Genomic DNA, 25,931 nt, shown 5'->3' on the forward strand with positions numbered 1-25,931 from the left:
TACGGCTGAATATCTTTACATACAAAGCTAAAACACGATTACTAAACAAAATATACGAAACAGGAAAACAAAAGTCAATAAGTACATTAATAGATGAAAAAAGAAAATTGTTACTACCGCTAAATAAAGTCAAAGTCTTCCTAAAATATTTCCTTACACTTTTCATTACATTTCTTTGGTAAGGTAGAAAATGTTTACATCTTCATATATTCTATTGTAGTCTGCTAAAACCCGAAAGATTGGCGAATTACGCAAATTTTTATATGAACATTTCTTTAAGCAATTACTAGATTTACACTGGACTGCTCTCCAATGCAAACATGTTTTTAACGGTAAAAAGGTTATTACCTTCATATATAATGCGCAATTAATAATGCATTTTAATAATGTCTTATCTTATTTTTAATATTGAGAAAAGTCATTAAATCTTGAACGATAGATACAAATTGTGACAAATACAATATTTCTTTTAAACGTGCGACATATTTTGTGGCGTCTTATTATCTACATCACGAAAATAGAATTGTCCACTGCTTTGCTAAATAATAAGAAAAATCTCTGGATTGGCCGTGTACGAAATGACCATCCTCATCAATCAGCTGCTTGGAATCGCTCCAAGATTTTTTCCACGTTTAAGTTTAGTAGTTTTTAGCTGAATTTGACTACATCTTGTCCTCGTGTTTTGCAATGGGATAATGTTTGCGTCGATATTATGCTCTATTGGCTTTTGTTAAAATGCTATTTTCCTTGTTTTTCCTAAAAACAATCCCACGGTCCATTTTCAATGAATTTTATTTTACACGTGTCGCATTGTTTTGACGTCGTAATTAATATTTATGGTTTTTTTATCAAAATATTACAGAGCTTGTGGAAGTGTTTGATAAATATTGTTTTATATGTAATTTTATAATCATTTTGATTTATTAGCAACATAAATCTTATTGATACGGCTTTTCAATAAAATGTTTATATGCCGTGTGATAGATTTTTTTTCATTTTATGAATCTTAACATTGTCCAAATAAAAAGTCTAGTCAACAACTTATATACCTTTCGCAATTCCTTCGTTTTCCAACTCATGCCAAGAATCCACGTCACGTGACTAGCTACGACCAGGGAATCCTCAGGGTTTTTAACTAGCCCGAATTTTCTACGAAAAATTAACTTCTTGTCATGTCAAATTTTACTAATGTCGCAGCGTGCAGGTGACAGGTCCACTGACCTATTTAAACGTCACGTGTTTCCGAAATACTTGTCTTGCTGTTTCTAAATTTTAGGGTTATAATAAATCTCTGTTTGATCCTTAAGAGTGGAGTGGCCAAAAACATTGACTATTTACGTCACAACTTTTGTGAAATATATCGAAATATTCGTTCAGAGTGGATTTTCGAAGGCCGTTGAACTTTTGCTCCTTATTTAGATTATAGAAGTGGAGACGTCGACCGACGCAATTGGGACACGGTAGCTACGCGAAATACGAATAACTTCCGCGATCTATGCCGAATCTATTTACTTTTGGGGCTTTAAAGTATTCTATCCCGAAAAAGGGCCGCTACATACAAACGCAACAAGTGTGCTATTGTAGTGCCGCCAATTCGTTCCACCGGACTATAGAGAAAGTAGTAATACGTCCTGTTCCAATACGTAGTCCAATAACAAATGTTATTGCCGTTTGACATTTCGCACCCAGGTGTTCCAATTCAAAGATAAACCTATAATCGCGTTGCAAATCATAGTAACGCAATTGCGTTTAGATGTTCAGAAATAGACCCCCGGAAGCGACCAAACGACCTGTTTGGTATTTGTTCAACGTTGACCTAAAACAGAGTTCGCTTTACTCGTTTGTTGTCCGCCATTGCGTTCAACCGCCTCACCATACATTGTCACATTTCTAATCTTATATTTCGCTAAATTCTCAAAGCACTTTAACAGGGGTTAACATCCTGGAAGCGTGTGGACTAAACATTCCTGCCTTGCGATTCTGTAACTCACTTTTCGAACTCGCACAGCGGTTTTCGCAGCGGCGGTCGCGCTCATATCAGTCGTGAAGCAGTCATTTTACGATTTGGCATTCTGATAAACAATAAACTACAAGCTCCCTCCTTATCAGAATGCCAAATCGTAAAATGACTGCTTCACGACTGATTTGAGCGCGACCGCCGCTGCGACCGCCGCTGCGAAAACCGCTGTGCGAGTTCGAAAAGTGAGTTACAGAATCGCAGGGCAGATCTTGTTAACTTAATCATAACTGAAAAAGTTAGGGCCTCTATAGTGCAATTGCATGATCTCTGCGCATAACGCATAGAAGTGCGTAGCCTGAATGTGGCGGTTATAAACAGTTTACCGGATGATAATTTCTAAATATTTTGCATCGAACAAAGGTCGATTAATAGATACAATTTGGATGTTTGAGTGATTGGATGTGAACGTAAGACAGGTACTTCCTTTGTATCGTCACCCGGCAAGGTGCCAGGCGAGCAGAACGTAGAACATGACGGATGAATGGAAGGTATCACGTGCGACTGCCTCCATCCAGTGTAGCGCAAATAAAATATATCGAAATTACTCATTGACGTGTAAACAAGAACCAGTTGAGTGTGTTTTATAGAATGTATTGAAGCCGTATTTCACCACGACTCACTGGATCATTTTGTTTGATGTTTTAAATGAAGAGTACTCTTGGATTTGGAACTGCCAATTAATATTATAAAAATAATATAGTACAACCTTTTCTTCTTTCTGAAATCACAGGTACCATCATACATCGTTTGATTTCACATATATTGTCAATGCTTTGTTTTACATTCTTAGAGATCGCTTTATATGTTTGCTTCAAAACTGACTCACAAGCCCTCTGGCACTGAAAGTGTCCATGGGCGGCATTTAACATCAGGTGATCCTCCTGTCCGTTTGCCCCATGTTCTATATATAAAAAATGCTTTATTTTTGTTCTCACTCAGAGAAAATCCTTAATTCTTCCATTGTATGTATCTGGCAATTGTAGGGGATTAAAGAATCGATTTTACGTCACAATAAATCAGTATTAAAAATTAGACAATAAATCTATCAAGTGAATTGAGTCACCGCTATACAAGCCTTTTACCATAGCTCTTTGGACTGCCAGTCAAATAGTGTTTGACAACCACTCCGATGAGCTAATAGCAATGTCTAGACGATTCTTTCTATAAACAGATTTAAATTCTATAGTTACAGACTATAATTAATTTTATGATTAAGCAATTGCTTCTAAATCGGTTCGGGATAAATTCTATTACAGTGTGACATTTAATTTGGCAACTTATATAGTGGCAACAGAGCGGTAACAATGTTGCCAAGGAAATGCTTTTTTGCCGTTACCCATGTGTCCACAAGATTTAATGATATTGCAGTGTAATTGTATTTTTTGCGCCGGTTTCAATGCCAAAAAGAATCAGTACAGCTGTCTTTACTATGGAATGGAAAAATTGGTTGGTTTAGTAGTTTATTTTTCGTTTTTTTTTATATATGACATAACTTCGTCGGAGCGGTGGTTTAAATCCTAAGCCTGGCTTACCCTACATGTTATCAGACTTTTCCTAGTTACTAGTTTTAAAATGTATTTTATGTATGACGTGTTTAAGTATTATTTCATGATTTGTACTCTTTGTGTCCAAGTTTTTATAATCATTTGCCAGACAACCGACTGCGACCCGTCTAGACTCGAGGGCATTCAATATGCCCGTTGAATGTAGAAAAAAATAGTTGGAGTTTTAATAACCTACAAACGTGTTCTTATAACCAATGGGTAACCTTGCAATTAACAGGCGTAATTTTAATCTTATTTTTTTTATTTTACAGCTCAGTGAAATAGTAAAAAAAAGGGTGCGTGTACTTATGTACGCGCGTAAGAAGTTATACTTCTTTGGCATTATTAAAAATAGTTTTTGATTGCATGCAAATAATTAATTACAATATAATAATCAAAGACTGGAAAAGAGTCATTATAGTCAATAAAGTTCAGTTTACATTTGAAAAATTAAATAAATAAATATTTATTATTATCCCCTTACATTAAGTGTAACATAAATTATATTATTATTCGAATGTTGTTTTTAAATTATGTCCAATGCCGTAGCATCTTCCGTGGGCAACTTCATTCTGTTAATTTTGTGTAACGGTGCGCGCGCATCGTAAAATTTCACTCTCATCAATTTTTCATAACGCGCCTAAAGAAGTATAACTTCAAAAAAAATAAAATTACCTCTGAATATCTATGTTTTCAAAAATGTGTCCGTTAGAAGTGTATACGTTATTATTGATTAGAAAAATCTCGCATAAACTCTATAGTTTGTTCTATAACAATCAACAAACAAATTGTAAATCCATGGAGCGTTCGCTATCTGAGCAATAAATAATATTTTCTTCAGGAAATACATTTCGCTTGCGCAGACGATCCTATAAAAACTAGGTGCAAAACGCATTCTTCAATCTGAATTATGAATAGTGAAAATATAAAAACGTGGGTGTGCCGGCTCGTTATATTTTAAAAAGTGCTCCTTGGAAATTTTATTTCCACCCAGATAAAACTGTCTTCTATAGTGTCTTATGTAATAGTAATAGGTGTCTAAAACCGTACACCTAAATATAATCCGCTTAACATTGTTGGCATTGAAAATCGAATCAAAATGCGAATTTCACCGAGACATTTATTTGTTGTTTTAGCTTTTATCAACGAATTCTTTCCAATTTATTTTGATGATAGCAACCAGTTTTATCTTTAAAACAATGGCTAGGTTTTTCTAACGCTGAAAGTATTTTTATTGTCTACGTTATTTAAAAAGTTCTGAAGGTTTAGTTGAAATTAAAGTTTCAATTTATTAGTTGAAAAGCTTACGTAGTTGACCCCTCACCACACATTTATTAACAAGCCGTATTCCCACACGCACTCATTCGGTCGTAGAATTATATTATATAGCTCGCTATATCTTCGGTCAATAAAATATCCAAGGAGGAAATAAAAAACTCTTCACTTAATTTGTTTATTCATAAAATGCTACTTAGTCGCACAACTTTATTGTCCTTTCAAATACCATAAATATAAATGAAACATAATCACCGTATAATAAACTGGTCGAGATTTTGCTTTGTTTATAATTATTTGTTTCCATTTACGTAGGCGCCGCGCGCGCATACCACGGCTTGCGTAATGCCCTGACTATCTTCTTGTACATATATATCTATTGCAAATGGAAGAACTAAAGTGATTCTATGTTTTTACAGCTGAGTTTTAGTATAGCCCAATTGCAGTTGCTCTAACTGTGCTTCGACGATAAACAGACGGCCACTGTTGCCGACTTGCTGAAAACATCCTTTTACGTCATCAACCCGTTATGGTTCTACTTATACATGGTGTTCCAATACTAGTACTACTACTCACCTAACTTCAACAATATTCAATAGCTTAATCTATAATTATAGTAAGAGGAAGTATCTAGACCAGTGATTCCCAACGTGGGTTCACCCAGGGGGGCAATTTTATTGTAAAGGGGGCTATTTTATAAAATTTAAGTTTTTCATTATATTTTATGAAAATTTACTGAGTTAATATTATATAGTTTAATAATTTATGTATAAATTTACAAAACAATTTTGAATCAGAGATTTAGACCATTTTTTACTTAAGAACCCTACCTTTTTAATGCTCTATGCATCTTTTAACTAAGTTATACTAATTATTGTATTCTGTTGTATGAACATGAGCCGAATTCTATTTGTCTCTTAGGTATTTAAAATATCCGTTGATCTGGAAATGTTTTTTCGTGCTTATAAAAAATGTTGATGAGAAAAGATTTAAAGATGCAGCACACGGCTGAATGCTTTAAAACATCGTCATTCAGCAACCAGCGCTGAAATTCAGGTTACAGACTAAATGATTACCGTTGCCGGCAATTCATTCATCGACTTACAAAGTCAATTGCGATCCGAATTTAGCCTAGAGCTGCAAGCCAAATCAATGCGTTGTGTAAGAGCACATCTGAAGCTCTTGGAACATAGTCATTATCAATTCAGACGATATAGGTAATGTAAGTAATCTATCATTCTTGAATACCACGGTTTGCGTAGTAATTTATTCCTCTTATGTGTTTTTGAGAGCAGTATTGGCCTAGTGCCTTTAGCGTGCGACTCTCAACCCTGAGAACTGTGGCTGTGCACCAATGGATTTTCTGTGTATGCGCATTTATCATTCGCTCGAACGGTGAGGGAAAACATGGTGAGGGAACCGGCTTGCCTTAGAGCCAAAACGTCGACGGCGTGTGTCAGAAACACCCGGAGGAGGAGGCTGATCACCTACTTGCCTATTAGACAAATGATCAATGATATAGATACAGAAATCTGAGGCCTAAAAAGGTTGTTTTTGGGTTATAATAATTATTTCAATTGCAGACAGTTTTTCTGAGATACGCGTGAAGTAGGTTAGTTGCTGTATTTTAATTGGCATTAATTCTTTCTAAAATAACTTTTCTTCGAAAAGGTAGAGATGAGTGGACACGGGGTGACACACTGTAAATGGGTCATTCGTCTACTAATGTCCCCGCTAATTATATTGAACATGGAAAAATTTAAATACGAATGTATTTCTTGAACTGTTTCTATAGTAGTTTTAGTGGTATTGTATATTTATTTTACAATTTTTCCTCTGTTTCACTTGCAGACAATAAAGCAAAGCAAAATTACCTTTTCGTGATGTGAAATTTTGATTTCTATACAAACACTGTTGAATGTTATGTAGGAGCTTTTAAGAAGGACCTCAAATTGGACCTTTTACTTCCTATTTGCCTACATTTTTATGACTTCACGCATTGTTTTGTATAGATCATTATGTAAGCGTAAACAAGCTTCGTAGGTAGCACCTGTCTTCGCCCACGTGGTCGAGTGCCGCGTGCAATGTGACGTCACCCCTACAACCTCCGTGCGCCGTAATACCCACAGGCCTTCACTTCGCGGAACTAGGATCAACATTCTAATTTTATAACTGACCTAAGCTGATATGAATCTCTCTTATTCCAATATAGTGTAAAGTTTTGAAAGTAGATTTTACCATTTTTATTGAAATTTGTTCTCGGTTGCCTTCATTCAAGTACAAGTTTAATTACCGCATTAACGACGGAGAGTGTTCAGAGAAGTTGTTCGGATCAATACCTGCAGGTGAGTTTCATCATCGGACTTCAAGGCAGCATGCGAAATTCCTCCCGTATCGCCTCGACGTCCGTCGTTCCACCACTGTGTGGTGCTGCCCTCTGAACTCTGAAGTATTTCCGAACCAATTAGACTTAGGGTCCTTCAAGAAAAGAGCGTACTAATTATTTAAAGACCGGCAACGCACCCGCGAGCCCTTTGGCATGGACGGGCGGTACTTTTGTACTAAATATTTTTACTTACACTTCCTGCCATTTTAGCACTTTTTGGAGATTATTAACCCCCCCCCCCCACCCCATGTAACGCGCCGTAACGTTTTTCTGTACCCAAGTACAGTACAGTGTGTGTGTAGTAAAACGTTTCGTGACCATCTAGTGACTCTTTATACCTAAAAATTACCATAATGTGGTATAAAGTATGTACTGGAAAGTCGAAAATGATATTAACAATAACGCGTAATTGAAACCCCGTCCCGCATCGTAACGATTTACAAAACGACCCCCCCCCCCCCAAATTCGTTTCGTAATACTTGCACGCTCCCTTATCGTCTACGACACAAGATATTACGGATTCTTACACTTACTCTTCATAGCAGCACTACAGTATCTTGGCCGATGCGTCATTAGATAAGAAAATGAGTCTAGTAACCCTAGAATTCATGTATGGTTGAAATGTAGACTAAGGCGTATATAAATGTAGAGCATAGACTCGGCGCCCGCGCATCTATGCTGACATTTTGATTGACGTGCGTCAAGCCATACAATGGTTTGGCGCTGAGTACGGAGCCAATATCGAAATAATTTATTTCAGGAAAATCTACAATCCATAAGAGTTATGTTCCAAACATATCAATAAATTTGTTCGACATAGTTATCGAGTGTGAAAGACTCAATACTCAAAAAATATTCTAACACAGTTATTTAAGGAGAATTAAAAATAACTTATTCAATAAATTTGTATTTAAGTTGAGGATAAGCACGAACTATCAAGATTAAAAATTGTCATAAACATCATGCAGATTGGCAAGTGGGATATGGATTTTTTTAGCGAAAGCTGTGTGCTAAAACCGAATCAGATATAAGTTGTTTAACACTTTTGTATACTTTATTTATAAAGGTACTTTCGTTTTAAATTTTTAAAGACAAGGCGAATATTTATTTATTTATTTCGTAATCCTACAGCTAACATAAATGATAATAACAAATAGTTATTATATATCATTTATGTTAGCAAATTTAAACAATAAGTTTAACAACAATTATAAATAACTTATTATTATGATATTATGTTAATGTTCATATTATATGACATTATGAAAATTAATATGACATTTGCATGCCTATTTTTATATGGCTGATTGTGCGGATTTTTATAATTAATCGATCTAAATGTACCAGTTTCTTTGCAAATTAACGATTTATTTATTAATAATGAATTTGACCGACTTCTTTCACCTTCTACAGTTTCCATGGGTTGAATTTTATCGACTTGTAAAGTTGAATTTTATCTAACAGCGATTACTCGCGAGTAGCGTTGGCCCTACGAACTTTACAAATATTCGTTTACGATTATTTGACAGCTCAAAGTCAAGTTTCCAGACAATTTGTATAGTTTATAACCCAAATTCTATTTGTGTTCGTTTCGTTAAGTTTCAACACGTCTTCTTTATAGCAAAATGTGTTAATATTTTGTTCTCATTATTCGAATTAACGTAACGTACAGTATAATATGTGGGGTAATAATTCGAACACCGCAAATGGATTGATAGTGAAAAATTTGAATATTATAAGTTCAGCAATCAAAAGATAGCTTATATGAGACGCTTAAAGTTCATCGCTGACCTTATAATATATTAAACAATGTAAGTGTGTTTGAAGACTGGCCATTAATCCATCATTAATGCCCAGCTCCTAAGGTAATCTAGAAGGGCCACCAGCTGATTAGCGATTATCAGTGCGGCTTTGGTCGTGGTCGTGACCTAATACAAAAATAACATAATATATTTCAATATCACGAACAATATATCGAATTAACTTTTTATTATTAGCTGGCATCACTGCCTTCATTTCCAGGTTTAGTAAACCTTTAATAAAAAAAAGGGTGCGTGTACTTATGTACGCGCGTAAGAAGTTATACTTCTTTGGCATTATTAAAAATAGTTTTTGATTGCATGCAAATAATTAATTACAATTAAATAATCAAAGACTGGAAAAGGAGTCATTATAGTCAATAAAGTTCAGTTTACATTTGAAAAATTACCCCGATATCAGATTTTATTTAAATAAATAAATATTTATTAATATTATATTTTTATTTATTATTATTTTCTAATATTAACAAGTATTGATTTAAATATTCAATTTAAATCACTTCTGATTATAATTCAGACGCACATATAAAATTAGCACTTGTATAATGAAAATAACTAGGTATGTTTCATAACTTTTAACTAAGTAACAATAGGTCTTTGTGCAAAAGCATTGCTAAATTTCTTAAAAAAATAATTCAAACTCCTTTGTTTGTTTAAAAGGTAAATGTCATTATGGTCATTCAAAATTCTTGGCATAGCTGCTAACTTCACGCATATTCTATTTCTTTTTACTTGTAGATTGTCTTATTCCCATCTCGCTCGCGCACGCTCGGCGCCGGCTATAATCACACTGATAATTTTGTGTCACGGTGCGCGCGCATCGTAAAATTTCACTCTCATCAATTTTTCATAACGCGCCTAAAGAAGTATAACTTCAAAAAGTAATATTTACTTGTGCGTTTTTTTTACTGTTTGTGATGAAAAGGGACGTAATTATCACTCGCCGTAAAACCACTTTTAATGTGGAGCACCGCACTTAATAAAATGGATACATTCACTAACAAATACAATGTATGTATAGACTCAAGATGTTCAGATTCGTATTGATATTGAAAAATGTGCCCGGCCAAAAAGGTTTGTATTCTGACATGTCAAAAAATGATAGCTGTCAGAATTCTACGGAATTAAAATTCAGAGTATAGTATCTTTATGAAAAGATATTCTTTAACTTTAGATGCGAGGTTTGAAGGCTACATTGCTATAATGTCTTTGTATTTATTTCTTTGTTGTTTTGCTTTGAGTTGACTTATTCTAATTGAAGGTTATTTGATTTACATACATTACATTCGAGTACCTACTTAAGTACATGTGTTTGCTATGATTGATCTAAGGGTAACATCAGATAATCAGATGCTATTTGAATAACAAGTAGTTCCTTATAGAGAATGTTTTAAATAATTTAAAATTAGTTTTTTACTCTATATTAACCACTCACGTATAACACAGCAATACTAAATCATTATGCTTATTAAAATGCTTAATAGAATGCCTGCTTCTGGCAATACTCTCGGGGCGTAACTCTTACGATTTAGCTAATTGCTTAGTGAAGTAAACAGTAGTGAGCAGAATTTACATCCTCGGCTCGTATACTGTCCGAATACCTTCAAGTATAAGAATTAGTCAATGTAAAACAATAAATATTACCATCATAAGCGAAATGGAACATTGTATCGTGACGACAATTTCGGCGCAGTTCACTTTTAATGACTGAGCTTTCGGTCATAAACTAGGTAACTTACTATTAATGCGAGTCCTCTGCATTCAGAGTGCCCATGGGTGGTGGTATCACTTAACAGCAGATGAGCCTCCTGCCCGTTTGGCCCCTGTTAAAACACTATATATAGGAGAGTGATCTGCCAGAACTGCTTACTACAAATGGATGGGGATGAAGCCCATTTATAACGAAAATAAAAGGTAGACAATGTATACAATTAAGACAAAAACCAAAGTCGTTAGTAATGGACTCTGCCCTATTGTTTATCTATTTATTAACTTACAAATATGTACAGGAATTATATCCGTATATATACAAGTAGGATAACATAATGTTTTAACAAATCACCCACATACTAGACGTATGAAACATTCAGCTGGTAAATTCTCTTTTCAATTACTAATGGTCGCTGTAAATAGCTGATCCTATTTGGGATGTCATATTGCATCATAGAATATAAATGCATTTCACACCGCAAATTACGTGGCAATGATTCGTTACTTTATTTTTAAACGTCCCCTACCTAGTTTTCGATACTAGACATTTCTGTCCTTCGTGATAACGTAGTCTGTTTGTGACGCAAATGGCCGTAGCAATGCGGGGTTCATAAGTCTAAGGGGACGTTACTATGACTCCTGCATGTCAAAATCTAATACTTTTGACGTTTGGGAGTTAAGACGACTCCTTTGTGAAATTCCTAAGAGTGGAGGCTAAGTACGAACTATCAAAATAAGAAGATGTCGTAAACGTAATGGAGATCGACAGATGAGGTATGGTTCGTTTTGCGGACATACTTATGTGGTTTTTATGTAACGCTGGGTGTGTTTAGGCCTATATATTTTACTGCAATCTTCCGTAATAAGTTAAGGTTTAATCTGTTGGCTGGTTCTTAAATTACATTTAAAAAAAAACACACTTGAATAAGGGAGCGTTCCAGACTCCAGTATTATGTAACGAATTAGGGGGAGGTCCCTCTTGTAAAACGTTACGATGCGGGGCGGGGATTGAGTTAGGCCTTATTTTAAATATTATTTTCGACTTTTCAGTACTTTACAGCCCATAATGGTAACTGTTATCTATAAAGAGGTGGTCTGGGTGGTCACGAAACGTATTACTATTGGGTACAGAAAAACGGCGCGTTACGTAGGGGAGGGAGGGTCAAGAATCTCCAAAAATGGCGTAACGTAATACTTGAACGCTCTCTAATTGGTTATAGGAAACTATTACTTCCTTACTTTAAATTATCTATTTACGTCTTGTTACGTTTGAAGAGACTCTTCGAGACTTTCTTAGTGGGACTCTAAAAAGTATTATTTTTGACACCTTCTTTTTCATATAAATTACATATTCCCTATACATGGAATTATTGTGTATTTGCTAATTCTCAGCTGTCATATTTCACGGCTGGCTATGCGATGAGTCAGCATCAGCACGTGCGCCAGATTGTTTACAGTGATGTATTCTGTAACATTTTAAGAAATGTTACACACAGATTTATGTGTTACGCTTGTTGTGTAACGGCTGTCAAGGTCGGAGAAGATAGATCCTTGTTTATTGAAAGGGTAGAGTTTTATTGCTTGGTTTTCAGTAGAGCTATATTTTATACTTTAAGAGTGTCTGGTGTAACGGGCGATTCTCAATCCTGAGTTTTGCAGCAATTAATTTTTATGTCTGCATTTAATACTTACTACGGCAAAGGGAAACTTCGTAAGTAAACCGATGTCTTAGAAAAAAAAAACGTGTGTGGAGACAAAAGGCACAAGCATATACAGTGAAAACCGTTTATGACGACATTGTTTAGAACAACATACCGGTTATATTGGCCAAAATTAAAGTTCCCGGTTAAATTCTATTGTATTAGGCGCTTAATAACAATCATCGTCAATCGTCATCAGCTGTTACGGTTATAAAATACTCTTTGGTGTATTACCAATGACGTTCAGGGCTAGGAGTGCCTTTTTTAATAAATTATGAATTGGGTTGACCGATCCCACATTTACTTTAGCCTTCGTATAGGCGAACCAAGCGATTCAGGTACTTTTTGCTGGTTGAGTTTTTGAATATTTAAATAAATAAATCTCGAAATATCATTTGTTTTTGTCTTTACTTTGTAAAGTGAGTAATATCCTATCGTTTTCCAAAAAATCACGAATAAAAATTTTCTTGTAATCATTTGACTATACTACGCTTTCACGCACTACGGTATTTCGTACTTTTAATTTTTTCTGATAAGAATTTTATAATAATAACAACTGACAGTACGCAATGGGTTAGTAACCCCACCTATCCACACCTGCTTCCTTAATTCTGAAACTATTTTGCAGGGGGAGGCTTGCCTCAGTAAGTTTCCCTAACCGGTCTTTTTTTGTGTTGTCTAATAAGTGCTATTTTTCATAGATAAATATAAATTTTCTAGAGAACCGTTCGTGTGGCGCTGGCGACGGGTCGGAAGGCGAGGAGCGCACCTCGTGGCGCGTCACGCTGGACCACGACCTGGTCGAGACGCTGAGCGCCATCTACCCTGAGTGGTTCAAGCAGCCGCGCCGCGATCGCAGCCCTGTCGCTACGCCCTCGCCGCTGCTCGCCTCGCCGAACACGCCGGCAACGTCGCCTGAAGACGATATCTTCAGGTATGTTAAATTATGGATGTTTGTAAATCGCTTGGGGTTGGCTGCAAGAGATCGTTCGAAAGAGAAGGCCACCCATTGCCTTCGTCATGATTTAAGTGTTCTGATTGTACTGGTTCTGTAATGCTCGTTGTATTGCAGTGTCAAATATATAAATTAATATTTGATTATAATAAAGTATACACTTACGCTTAATACCTCAAGTTGGTGTTAGTTGTCACTATCATCTGTGATAACTTGCAAATCTAGATCTAGATCTATTTTTAACCTGTGTCGTATATCAAAATTTTAAAATACAATTACGTTACAAAACCTTAATTAATATCACCAGTTCGGGCGCGGAGGACATGGCTAGCCGTCAAGCAAGCAGTAGCGGTGCGAGTGAGCCGCCCAGCTCGCCGCCCCGCGTCTCCCCGCCCAAAGTTGTTGTTGACGACAGCCCCCTACAGCCTGCAATGGGCAAACACAAGGAGTGTGAGTATCACGTAGAAGTCTATGCTTTTTACTTAAAGGAAATTTTAAAGTCTATGAACTACAATTTGTTCAACTTATACTCTCTTGTTCGAAGGACCATGTCTATGAATATTGTCAAAATCATCCACCCATCACTGTTCTTTGTACTATGCACTACTTAGGTCTTCAAATATTAATTAGTTTAAAGTAATACAAGGCTATATCAACACCATAAGTACTGCAACGTTCCTTGGCAAAGGCGTAAAATTACTGCTACTTTTGTACTATACACTATCGATACTATTAAATGACATACCACAGATTATGAATGGCCAGTCAATCGATACAATAAATTACTCGTGAATCAATGCCAATGTGATTTATAATCATTACATAATCGGATTGGAAAGGTTTTTATTTTAAACTTATTTTCTACTATTAAAGCTTTTAAAACACTAATTTGAAAGAAAAGAAAATCTAATACAAGGCTATATCAACACCATAAGTACTGCAACGTTCCTTGGCAAAGGCGTAAAATTACTGCTATTTTTGTACTATACACTATCGATACTATTAAATGACATACCACAGATTATGAATGGCCAGTCAATCGATACAATAAATTACTCGTGAATCAATGCCAATGTGATTTATAATCATTACATAATCGGATTGGAAAGGTTTTTATTTTAAACTTATTTTCTACTATTAAAGCTTTTAAAACACTAATTTGAAAGAAAAGAAAATCTTCCCATAACAAATAATGGACACTCTTATAAATTTAGTCAGTGTTCAATAGTTGTCGTTTAGAAGTGCGCACGGACTACGCACGGGAAACGACAAAATAAATAAAAGTAAAATAACCGGTTATATTATTAACTAGCTGATCCGGCAAACGTCGTTTTGCCATGTATATCATTTATAATAAAAAAATAGGGGTTGATCGTAGAGGGGTGAAAATTAGGGGTTGTATGTATTTTTTAATGCTGTATCATAAAAAAATAGAAATTAAAAATTTTGTCTAAAAAATAAAATAAAAAATTTAGGGGTGGACTACCCCTAACATTTAGTGGGATGAAAAATAGATGTTGGCCAATTCTCATAGATACCGAATAAGCACAAAAAATTTCATCAAAATCGGTCAAGCCGTTTCGGAGGAGTATGGCAACGAAAACTGTGACACGAGAATTTTATATATTAGATATTGTAATATTGATCTAACTAATGATATATCAAAATTTAAAACTTCAAAAATTGGAGTCTCTAAACTAAATAGATGCCAGAACAGATTAGTTTTATCTGTATAGAGTAACCATGCGACTCAGAGTCATATTCGCGACGTACATGTACTTTTTATGATAATAGAACGTCTTCTCATGAATCTTAACTCCATAGGCAGTTAAAAATAACTATAATATCTTTCAATAATTATATACAACGCACATACAATGCATCCGGCGATGCAAGTCAGCTTTTGTTATCTGCGCGTGCGTCGCTAATAAACAACCCTACTTGACGTCACGTCTGTGCAGTAAGTATAAACACGCAAAAATGTAGGCCTGTGCAACGAGTCTGTTATTTAAAATGCTGCGTTTATTTGTATGATTTTGTATTATTTTAGAGAATAATTTCCATAATTTAAGGGCATAGGTACCTCCCGTTATTTAATAGTATGCCATTGCTAATCTCCAAATCAGACTCCTATTTCTAGACGTTTCTTATCCTATTAATATTGCTGGAAACATTTGTCGTTCCACCATGATATATAGCCGATACACCTTTTCGACATCATTAATTTGAGAATATAAATCACAGTGTAGGCGTAAAACGTGCGTTATTTCACGTATTTGAGACCGGGATGATATCGAAAGTGTGAAACGCCTAGTAACCCACAATTTTCGGCCCAGTGGTAGTGAATGTTTCGTCTATATTACGGTCGCGGCATAACACTAGTTTCCTTGTGCAGTGTTTATTTATGTTGGCTAGATGCCAGTGTTGTCCGTCCGACGCCGTTCATCTGCAAGCAAATAGGAATACAACGCTTCTTTCGCCTACGCCCATCGGCAAATCGATATTATAATGATGCATCTATCGACGTATCGATCACGTCTACCTTACGTCGAAATTCGTCACCGGCCGTCATAACATCCTTTTTCATAATATCACATGCGAAACATCTACATGATTTATATACGGTAAAATAAATACATTAAGGAAATAGCGATCTAAAATTATCCCCATAATTTATCGTTATTTAGAATTGAATAATTTTTTCAGCGTTGAAAGTGAAACTGATGATGCGGCGACCGATCAACCAGCTCGTAGCTCAAGGAATAATGCCACGTAAGTAATATCACCTATTTACAAATGGTATAAACAGGACAATTACTAATGCGTGATGACGAGTCTTGGTTAGGCGCCCAACCGCCTGCGCAGCTCCCGTTTGTAACTGTGCGTAGGCGATGGAATTTTATTTACGATCTAAACGCAGCTAATGAGAAATTCTACTTGGCTAATAAAATTAGAATTTCTCGCTTTTATAAACTTTATCTAAACGATTCGTGTTTATCGTCTTTATAACACATTTTGATGTTCAATTTGAAAATTTATTATCGCTCGTTGCAGCATTAAAAACACCGCCAGCCTACTTTAAACAGAGCGTGCAGTTGGCGAGAGCGAAGACTGGAGACTTGCTCAAGGCTAAGATACAGAGTCGCCCGAATCGGCAGGAACTCGAACGGAGACATATACTGGAACAGGTATGGATATTTTTATTGATATTTCATTTCTTAAATAACGGAAATTTTATTGTGATTTGTATGTGAAATACATTGCTTAGAATTAGAATAAATTGTTAAATACTTTAAGGTAACAATGATATATAGAAACAGTTTTAATTTAAACCAGAAAATCAATAGAGATAATTAACATTTCTACAATTACAGGAGAGCCATGTCGACCCGAGTTTGGCGGAGAAGCAACGGATGTTGAAGAAGGCTCGCCTAGCGGACCAACTCAACGATCAGCTTTCCCACCGACCGGGCCCCCTCGAGCTCATAAAGAAGAACATACTACACACAGAAGAGGATATAGAAACGGCCGTCAAAAGTGGCAGTCTAGCCTTTAAAGCGACCTGCGAAGGCGCTTCAGGACGTCCACAACATCCCTCTTCATATTGTGGCCCTCCGGAAGAAATCTCCCCTTCACCATCCCCGCCTTCCATTTTATCCCCTGCGAGTGTCTCCCAATGTAGTACGCAACATCCAGCACCAGGAAAAGCAAACAGACGAAAACCCAAAATCAAAGAAAAGTGCAAATCTCGCTTTAAGTTCCACGAATACAAGGGCCCACCGAACGCCCAAAAATTATCATCACCTCCTGGATCAGATGAGACGCCGTACGAGCTGCTACTGCAACAACAGCAACTGCTCTTACAGCTGATGCTGCCGGCGTCTCCAGCGCCATCTTCCACTTCAATAACATCAGATTCGTCAGATATTCTTCCACCCCCGCCACCTCCGTTACCAGTATCCAGTTGCTTTGCCAATTCACGCTTTGAAGAAATGAAAGTGTCCGACTTAAGGGCGGAGTGCAAACGCCGGAACTTACGAGTATCCGGTCCCAAGCCGCAACTGATAGACCGCCTCCGACCATACTTAATGGAAATGCTGGAAGATTCTCCAACTTCACCCGTATCTATCGCTTCTCCGGAGTCTAAGCCTGACCCGGAGTCGGAAGACATTGTCCAGTCTCAGAGGCGATTGATAGAGGAGTTAGAACGACAGCTGGAGGAGTCGCGGCAGCAATTGGAAGCCGTACGAAGAGAAGCGGCCGGGGCCAGTGATCAAAGTCGAAGATTATTGCAGGCCCATCTGTGTGTGACTCAATTGAGAGCCAAGTTAGACGCACTCCAACAGCCGTCGGCCCCAACTCCACCCCAACGGTACGTAATAGCCACCCCCGATACGGCTCCGGATCGCTTGGTCCGTCTTTTCACTGTGACACCCCCATCAACTGAAGTGACAAGTGACAGTCAACCTAAAACAAACCCCGCGTACATTCTGAACGGTGTTAAAGTTGTCCCCATAGCGATTTTGCCGACACACTTCGAGCCGGAGCAGGCTCCGCCTCCACCACCACCTCCACCTCCGCCCCCTCCCCCTATGCCCCAAACCACAATGTCCACTATCCACGATAGTGAAGACAGCCAGATAATGGATGACGTTCTGGAAATACTTGTGGAGAACGGCGAGTTGCCACCGTCGGCTGTCGGAGATGTAGCCTCTAACAGGTCCATTGATACGGGATATCTCACCGCCAGTCCTGGAGACTTTACACCCACTGATGTCTTAACCGATGATGTTCTCAGCGACTCACACGTCCGAGACTCGTTGGCGGCAGACGAATTGCAGAGAGAACTCAATGAGATCCAAAATGAAATTATGGGTCACGATCTCTCCACTGTAGGAGATATCGAAAGAGTGGACGGTATAGACGACGACCTCAACGTGGATATGTTAGCCACTAATGAGTTCAATGCCAACTTTGCGGATTGCAACACCACATCCGATAACGATTTCCTGTCACTTTTAACCGATAGCGATGAAACACACGGCATGGACATAGACGACGAACAAACGGAAAGAATGAGCATACCCGCACTCACTAATGGAGACATCCTGGATACATCGAGAACAGACTTTCCCGACATCAACGATCTGTCTTTGCCTTTCCATAATGAAGACACGCGCCACGACACGTTTGAAGACCGTTGTGACTTCGATTTCAAGGAGTTCGACTTGGGCAACAGCGTGAACATGGACACGGACTACTACATGAACAATAACTTTCCGAATCTGTTCGGGCGCGGTCACATGCCTCAGTGCGACCCCTTACTCGGCGGCATTCTATCTCGTCCCGCTCCGAGGCCCGCCTGTAAGATTTACTCGTGGGAGAAGAGCGAGTACGACGCCACATGACCCTCTCTCTCGCACCAACGCGGTGTCGCTCTCTAACGATGCTAACCTGATCTCTATCGGACGTCAATTGAGTGAGTTTTTGTATGTCGGTTAATTCGGCTAGATTTTAATAGTGACGCTACCGGGTAGCGGTGTAACGCTAGTCTACGCTTATCTTCCAAGGACTAAGTGTCAGAACACATAGTGTCGACACTGATGAGTGAATGGTACTTAAGCCGATACGCTAGTATCACTAGTTTTAATTAGTGTAAGTTTCGTGTTTTATTTATTAGTGAGTGTAACGTGTTTCGTCACCTTTGCGCAGTGGCATACTTGGCTCACAATATATCCATATTATTTACAGAGGCATATCTACTTATGTATATAATTATTTAATTTAAATACTCAACATAGTTGTGGATTTCTGCATTCCGCCCGATGACTAAAACTTATGAGAAATTACCATTGGGTTATTTCGAGGCGAAATATTACTTAAATTGCACTTAAGAAAATCGATTAAAATCATAAATGCAATGATTTCGTCTCTGGATTGGAAACTATAACCCAAAACATGTCCCAAGACTCAGATTCAAATAAATATAAGATCCTTAAAAATATAAAGCTAGCTCTTACGCTAAGGAAAGAGGGACAATAAATTTGCTCTAATATTTGTTTGACTTTGAATGTTTGGACAAAGTGACATTCCAGTCTTGTTGAAATGCAAAAGTTACCGTGACTGTCTCTTGCGACACAATTTTTGACTCATTTCTGAACTCAATAATGTTGGTATTCAATCTTGAGGCAATTTGCATATTCACAAGCCATCGTCATGGGTGGGACCAGCGTGGGATCAATTTTAGATATTCATTAAGTGTAAGAGCCAACAAAAAATTATGCCCCCCCTTAGTCCATTTGGATCTACCTTCCACTCGTATTTAAGTTACCTTGTTTTGTTGTTTCAAAATGTTAGTCATTTGATATGTATATTAAAGTGTGAACATTACATTCTTGCAAATATATCATTCCACTGTTGAGCTTAGGATAAGCCAGTAGTCACTTAGGGAACACGAGGGGCGGCTGCATAATTTTTTGAATTTTTTTCCCCTTGTTATGTTTTCGCGTTCACCATTGCTTAGCACTTAAAATAGATTTGGAGACAAATTGCCATTATTTGCATTTATATTTAATTTAATGACAACGAAAGATGGCGGACCGTGATGTGCCAAAAAAAATTTACATCGGCTGTCAAATCAACGTATTTCCATGAGTAGAGTAATGAGTGTGTGCTGTTCTAATATTGAAAATTTCCGAAGGGGAAATATGAGAAAAACTGTTTAATTTTTCATAGTGCATGCTACTAAGAATAAAATATAACTGTATTTCTCAGTAAGTCAAAAGTTTCCATTCGGATAGTTTCAAGTTTTGGATACATTGGTTGGTTTGGTATTTGGTATGTGATTGTACTTTTGTAATTTGCAATAATCAGAGTACAGTCATATAAGGAATGGTGCTATAACATAGTTATGCGATTATACATAATATAGTAAAATATTCTAGGCTTTTTATAGTATTACGCCATAGTTCCCATTTTCATGCTGGGACATTACTAATATATGATTTTAGTAAAATCAATCATAACATATAACATTGGTTTTCTTTGTTTTACTAAACATAAGTTATATTCCATTAAATAAGTAAATTATTGTAATTTTTATTGTAGCTTAAATATATTTATACTATTAGAATTGCTCATCAAAATTGTACCTATCCTTTTAGAAAATTTATTTAAATCAATTCTACCATTCCCGTGTCAGGCCTAGTTTGTTTTAGTGTGTATTCATTCAAATATCACGAATTATTAGACCTTTGAGCGTCAACGTTTTAACGGTTCGTTATTTAGCTAAGAGTGACCAACCCAAAATAAAACTGACTGTTAAAAATTGATGCACATGGGCCTTAGCATAGAATTTACTGTTTAATCGAGGTGAAGAAGGCAGGTTTTATGTAACAAAGTAATCTTAAATAGTTTCCCTTTTTATATTTGATTTCATATTCTAACTTGCTTTCTTTATACTGATATTAAAGTGAGATTAATTTTGGTAATTGTTTCACCATTCGTTATTGTTACTTTAGGAGAGTTTTAACATTTGTTTTTGGATATAATTATGTTCTGAAGTGATAGGCAGTGCTAAGCTGTGTAACTGTTTAAAATAAGTTAAAACTGGCTTCGTTATATGTGTGTTTATTATAATTAAGGTTTGTATGAATATTAACGTGTATTTGATAAAAATATTCAGTACCACTTAGTAATATCCAATGTATGGCAGAGCCAAGTATTCATGATAATGTGATAATCACTTATATCGAAATTAACATATAGAAATTGGATAGTTTTTTACCTGCCGTATAATGAAGCCTTGTAAATATTTACCAAGCCTTTATTAGTATAAGAAAAGATTGTTGATAAAAAATTTACAAATCTTGTTTTATTTTTTCTTTACCTTTTACAATTCCTATAATAATTTCTTGCTGATATTCTGATAGAACATACCTACTTGATTTGCAGACCTCAAACCTTTATAAAAGAGTACATGTTATAGTAACGGTAATTTTTATGCAGCTATATAAGTCAGGTTCCAAAACTTTCTTTGACAAAATGTTCTTGAAAGAAAAAAATATAGTTCGACAGTGTATCTGATTTCATACCTACATGTTCTACAAAACCTAATCTTAAATTAAGAATGGAAAATCTTGTGAATTGTGTATTTCAAACACTGAAATCTGTGTGGGATTACTTGTGATAAGGAGTTGACAGCTATAGCTGTGGCAATTTTTTCAAATTGGGAAAATATTAAGGTCTTTTTTGATATACACCTAAAAGTAGCATAAGGGTCCGTTCACACAGACCGGCTCGGAGAGGAGAGCAGATTTTTATCACGTTGGAAACAGTGTTTTGAGTGATTGTAGTAAAGTTTATTTTTGCATTTGCACCTTTTTTGTCATTAAAAATGCCTGAACGCGCTTCGTGTGAAGTAATAAAAGGAGCCGACCGGCTCCGCTTGCGTGCTCTTTCTCGCTCGCGCAGCCGATCGGCTCTGATTGCTTTCAGATCTCTTCCAGCCGGTCGATGTGAAATAGTTGGCGGCTCCGCTCCGGCCAATTCCAAGCGTATACGACCCGGTCTGTGTGAAAAGAAAAAAGCAGGCCGATGCTCTCCGAGCCGGTCTGTGTGAACGGACCCTAAGTATGTGAGAGTGTGAGACTCGATAAACAGCAGAAGTGTTGACCACATACTATACATACTCGTACATACTACTCTACTAGTCTGCTATTCAGAGACTGGTTAAGTAATACTCACTAAAACTACCTCGGGTCGGGTACTCACATTCTACTGGGGCCTCAACGGCATAACTGTTACGTTCCAAACCTGCGGTGCAGTAGTGAGTAGGTATGACCCTACATAGAAGGTAGGTATGGGCGTATCTTAACATATTTACTCCTCGTCTGAAGGTAAGAAACCATAGGATTCATCCTAGAACGCTCTATTTCTCTCGTTCAAGATTTTATATCTTAGTAAGATGTTTTTCATATTATTTAAATACAATAATCTCAAGACTAAAGTAGGGTCAAATTAATAGATCGCATTTGTAACGCCATCACAATTCAATAATATAACCTTTTAATGGCCTTAATAGGTATAAATAATTTTTTGATGTTAGGAAAATCGAAATTGAAAAAAGTTTTTTCTTTTTCCAATTTTGATTACATATAATTATTGTAATAATCACAATAGAATGTAATTAAACGATTTACTTTAATAATAAAGTATTCTAAACATAATAAAAAAAATTGTTCTAAAGAGTGAACTGACGTCGTTACAATGTTAAATAAAACTAACAGTCAACAGATATCAATAATCAAATGTGATCTATTAAATACTTAATCTGTGAAATAAGTATTCGTTAACGTTTGCAGTTTGCACCCCTAGTTAGTACTTAGTAGTTATTATACTTCCTTTTGTATTGTAGTCAACTGTCAATGTATTGTTTCTACTTTCTTCATTCTTGACTCTTTTGAGAAGTATTATGTTGTACCAATTATTAAATCTTAAGCATATTTAAACGAACTTTGTCTCGGTTTGCTTATTTTTTAATTTTCATGTATAAATAGACCAGGACTGCTGAAGTTGCCGCAGAGTTAGTGATGATATTTGCTGAAACCTTACTGTTTGCGATTGCTCTGCTAATAAGCGGCGCATCATTCTTTATTCTTATCTACTACATTATAACGCTATCAGATTTGGAATGTGATTATTTGAACGCTCAAGAGTGCTGTGATAAGTTGAACTACTGGCTTCTGCCAAAGTTCATTTGCCAATCTTCTACCACATTTCTGTTATTGCTACATGGCCAACTGTTATTGTTTCTTTTGAATTTGCCTATGTGTATTTGGCTAACTTTTCAGTATTTAACCGTTCCTCAAGGTAATTTGGGTGCTTATGATCCCACGGAGATTCATAATAGAGGCCAATTAAAGAGATATATGCGTGATGTACTAATTCACGTTGGCTATTACTTAGTATTTTTCTTTATATATTTGTATTGTTTAATATTGTCTCTGTTAAAGAGTGATCCTATTTCAAGAGGAAATGATTATGAGATTGTGACCAGAATATAAAAAATATGGCAGAATCAGATAGTAAACTATCAGGTGTTAATATATGTACTGTTAAACCCACATCAAAACTGCAATTAGATGAAAACATAGCAGCATATTTAGAGAATAGGCATTTAGAGAGAGATAAACACATTGTAGCATGTCAAAATGATAAAATAGAAAGTATTGTCACTAATTATGTGATAGCTAAACAAATACTGAGCAATATGAGATGGCAGGAGAAGCTGCTATATAAACATGTATGTAGTACATGGCTTTCTGCAATCAATGCTCTCAGGAAGGAACAACTATGCCCTGTTGATTTTTCAGTAAAACAAGGTCATATAAAACAGTCTTCTACATTTTCTAATGAACCATTAGCTGTGTTTACATTTATGAATGTAACAGAGTTTCCTAAGACAATAAGTTGTAAGAATATTTCTCCTTGTTGTTGTGATCCACCTTGTGGAAAGTATCATTTAGGTAAGTTTTGTGATGCTGTAAATATTTTTTATGGATGAATATGGCGCAGGAGAGAAATTACTAGCAAGTAAGTCAGCCTTCTGTGCAGCTAAACAGAAATTTATTGAGTACCATGCTTAAACTGTTTTAATAGACCAATCATCAACCTAGTATGTACAATGTGTGTGTGTGTGAACAAGTGAGTCATGTCAGTTCTAATCCACAAGTTTCTATGTTAATTTCCACTTTTATGTTTATAACATTATAAATTTGGTTTCACTCACTTTACAGTTATTGATGCTATCCACAAATTGTCAACGGCACCAAAAGAATGTATGATGGGAGTCAAAGCGTTATATGTAGCATATATGCCTTTACCTAACTCAAACACCAAAGAAAACACGCTTACATCAACACAGTGTAGCCTGTCTTCATTCACTGGAGGAATCTTTATACCTGTTATACCTAATGTCAAGTTTGATATGATCAACTTGAAAGACTATAAGCAAATGAAACAACAATTTTATACAGCTGTTGATGATATTGTAAAAGATAACATAATTAAAGGCCTTTTAGTGTTTGTGACAGACAAACATCTTTTAAATTCCGTTGAAGATGTTGTCTTTTTTAATCATGTAAAAGAAGTGTAAGTAATCAAAACTAATATATATTTTAAAGTTAAGAAGTTCTATACAATGCTTAGTTACTGATGTTGCAGCTCTCATAACTGTCATTAAACATTTAAGTAACAGTTTTTAAAACATTTAATTTATTAAAATACAATTTTTTTTTAATTTTAAACATTAACTTATGTTTTTTTCAGGCAACCTGACATACCATATGCAATGGGTGGCTGCATTTGTGAAGATACAGTGTGTGATTCAAATGATATAAATCATTTGGTGAGTGATACTTCAGGGGATGCAGTGAGCGACAATCTCATATCTATTGGCATATTCACAATTCCGAAGAATACTGTAAATGAAAGCAATTTTGATATGTTCTCATTAATAATTGAATCTTCTGAGTGGGACAAGCAAAAGATACATTCGGCTCTTGCACAGGTAAACATAAAATTACTTTAATTTCCATTGTAACTTTTGGTCGCCATTTGTGATAATTTGAAAGTATTTTTTTGAGAAGCCAGTTGGACGGAATATTTTCCATCCATATAAGATTTCTGAAAGTTTTATATCTTAAATTAAACAATTAAGTATTCAATTTTAAGTACTAAATAAAAAAAACAACTCAAAGGGCTTCTTTTACTAAGAGTTAATAATTTGCATCTTATATGTATAATTTTTTTTTTTAATTTTACAGTTTTCCAAGTCTGTCCCACACTTCGAGCATAGCGTTTGCTTCAAACTTGCTTGCATAGGTCGAGACCGTAAGCACAAATTTGAACAAGACACATTCCGAACAGTATTCCCCGACACTCCATTAGTTGGTTGCTATGGAAACGGGGAACTGGGTATCGACCACCCGGCAAAACCGATACCAGAGAAGCCAAAGAGATTACGGCGTTCTGTGGGTCCACAATTCGGTATAATTTATTCATACTCCACTGTTTTCGTTTATATGGGGTGGGGAAAGATAACAGTACCGAAAACTTAATTTATATTTTTATATACTTATATATATTTTTATTAGTTTTTAGTAGTATTGTAGTGATAATAGTTGACATTATTACTATTCCAGCACCATTAATGCAAGTCAAATTTTCAATGTATACTGGGTAGGTAAACGGTACCCACTCCGGGTAACAGATAGCTTCATTCACCTTCTAATTTCAAACTCACATATCCTAAGCACACACCTTAGTTTTAGTAATCATAAGTTAATTCAACTATTAATTTTAAATTAAAACAATTTTTTACCGGATTGAAGTTATGTATTTACAATTATTTTTCATAGTTTTAAATTTAACCGACGTTTCACGTGCTTTACAGCGTGCATGGTCACGGTGACTGAAGACAAGGTGTTGAATGTCAAAAAGTATCACAGCTGTAGAAAAAG

The 25,931-nt window shown here is 36.0% G+C and overlaps 3 protein-coding genes across 4 annotated transcripts in view; all 3 read left to right on the top strand.

Annotated features, from left to right (window-relative positions):
* LOC125057156 (myocardin-related transcription factor B) overlaps positions 1–21,281 on the top strand; it is a 41,036-nt gene extending 19,755 nt beyond the window's left edge. For both annotated transcript variants that reach the window (XM_047660653.1, XM_047660652.1), the window contains exons 2-6: positions 13,176–13,389; positions 13,718–13,860; positions 16,117–16,182; positions 16,465–16,598; positions 16,785–21,281. In XM_047660653.1, coding sequence (XP_047516609.1) covers positions 13,734–13,860; positions 16,117–16,182; positions 16,465–16,598; positions 16,785–18,818 — 2,361 coding nt within the window. In that variant the 5' untranslated portion in view covers positions 13,176–13,389; positions 13,718–13,733 and the 3' untranslated portion in view covers positions 18,819–21,281. The remainder of the gene's footprint in view (positions 1–13,175; positions 13,390–13,717; positions 13,861–16,116; positions 16,183–16,464; positions 16,599–16,784) is intronic.
* A 1,555-nt stretch (positions 21,282–22,836) lies between these two features.
* Positions 22,837–23,474, top strand: LOC125057375 (protein cornichon homolog 4). The gene has a single exon (XM_047661032.1). The coding sequence runs from the start codon at positions 23,001–23,003 to the stop codon at positions 23,472–23,474; it is 474 nt and encodes a 157-aa protein (XP_047516988.1). The 5' UTR covers positions 22,837–23,000.
* A 5-nt stretch (positions 23,475–23,479) lies between these two features.
* Positions 23,480–25,870, top strand: LOC125057374. The gene is made up of 5 exons (XM_047661031.1): positions 23,480–23,936; positions 24,207–24,561; positions 24,739–24,979; positions 25,236–25,528; positions 25,571–25,870. Coding segments are annotated over exons 1-5 (1,347 nt in total). The 3' UTR covers positions 25,572–25,870.
* The last annotated feature ends 61 nt before the right edge of the window (positions 25,871–25,931 follow it).

The sequence above is a fragment of the Pieris napi genome, chromosome 16 (assembly GCF_905475465.1).
Source record: "Pieris napi chromosome 16, ilPieNapi1.2, whole genome shotgun sequence".
In the NCBI taxonomy this organism is placed as follows: domain Eukaryota; kingdom Metazoa; phylum Arthropoda; class Insecta; order Lepidoptera; family Pieridae; genus Pieris; species Pieris napi.

What these genes read in the sequence shown, in the direction of transcription:
- LOC125057374 (XM_047661031.1), top strand. Translation starts at nt 23,480, where the DNA reads ATGGCAGAATCAGATAGTAAACTATCAGGTGTTAATATATGTACTGTT. An exon ending in TTGTGGAAAGTATCATTTAG is followed by an intron (nt 23,937 to 24,206) that starts GTAAGTTTTGTG and finishes CTCACTTTACAG; the next exon opens with TTATTGATGCTATCCACAAA. An exon ending in TACATTCGGCTCTTGCACAG is followed by an intron (nt 24,980 to 25,235) that starts GTAAACATAAAA and finishes TTAATTTTACAG; the next exon opens with TTTTCCAAGTCTGTCCCACA.
- LOC125057375 (XM_047661032.1), top strand. Translation starts at nt 23,001, where the DNA reads ATGATATTTGCTGAAACCTTACTGTTTGCGATTGCTCTGCTAATAAGC.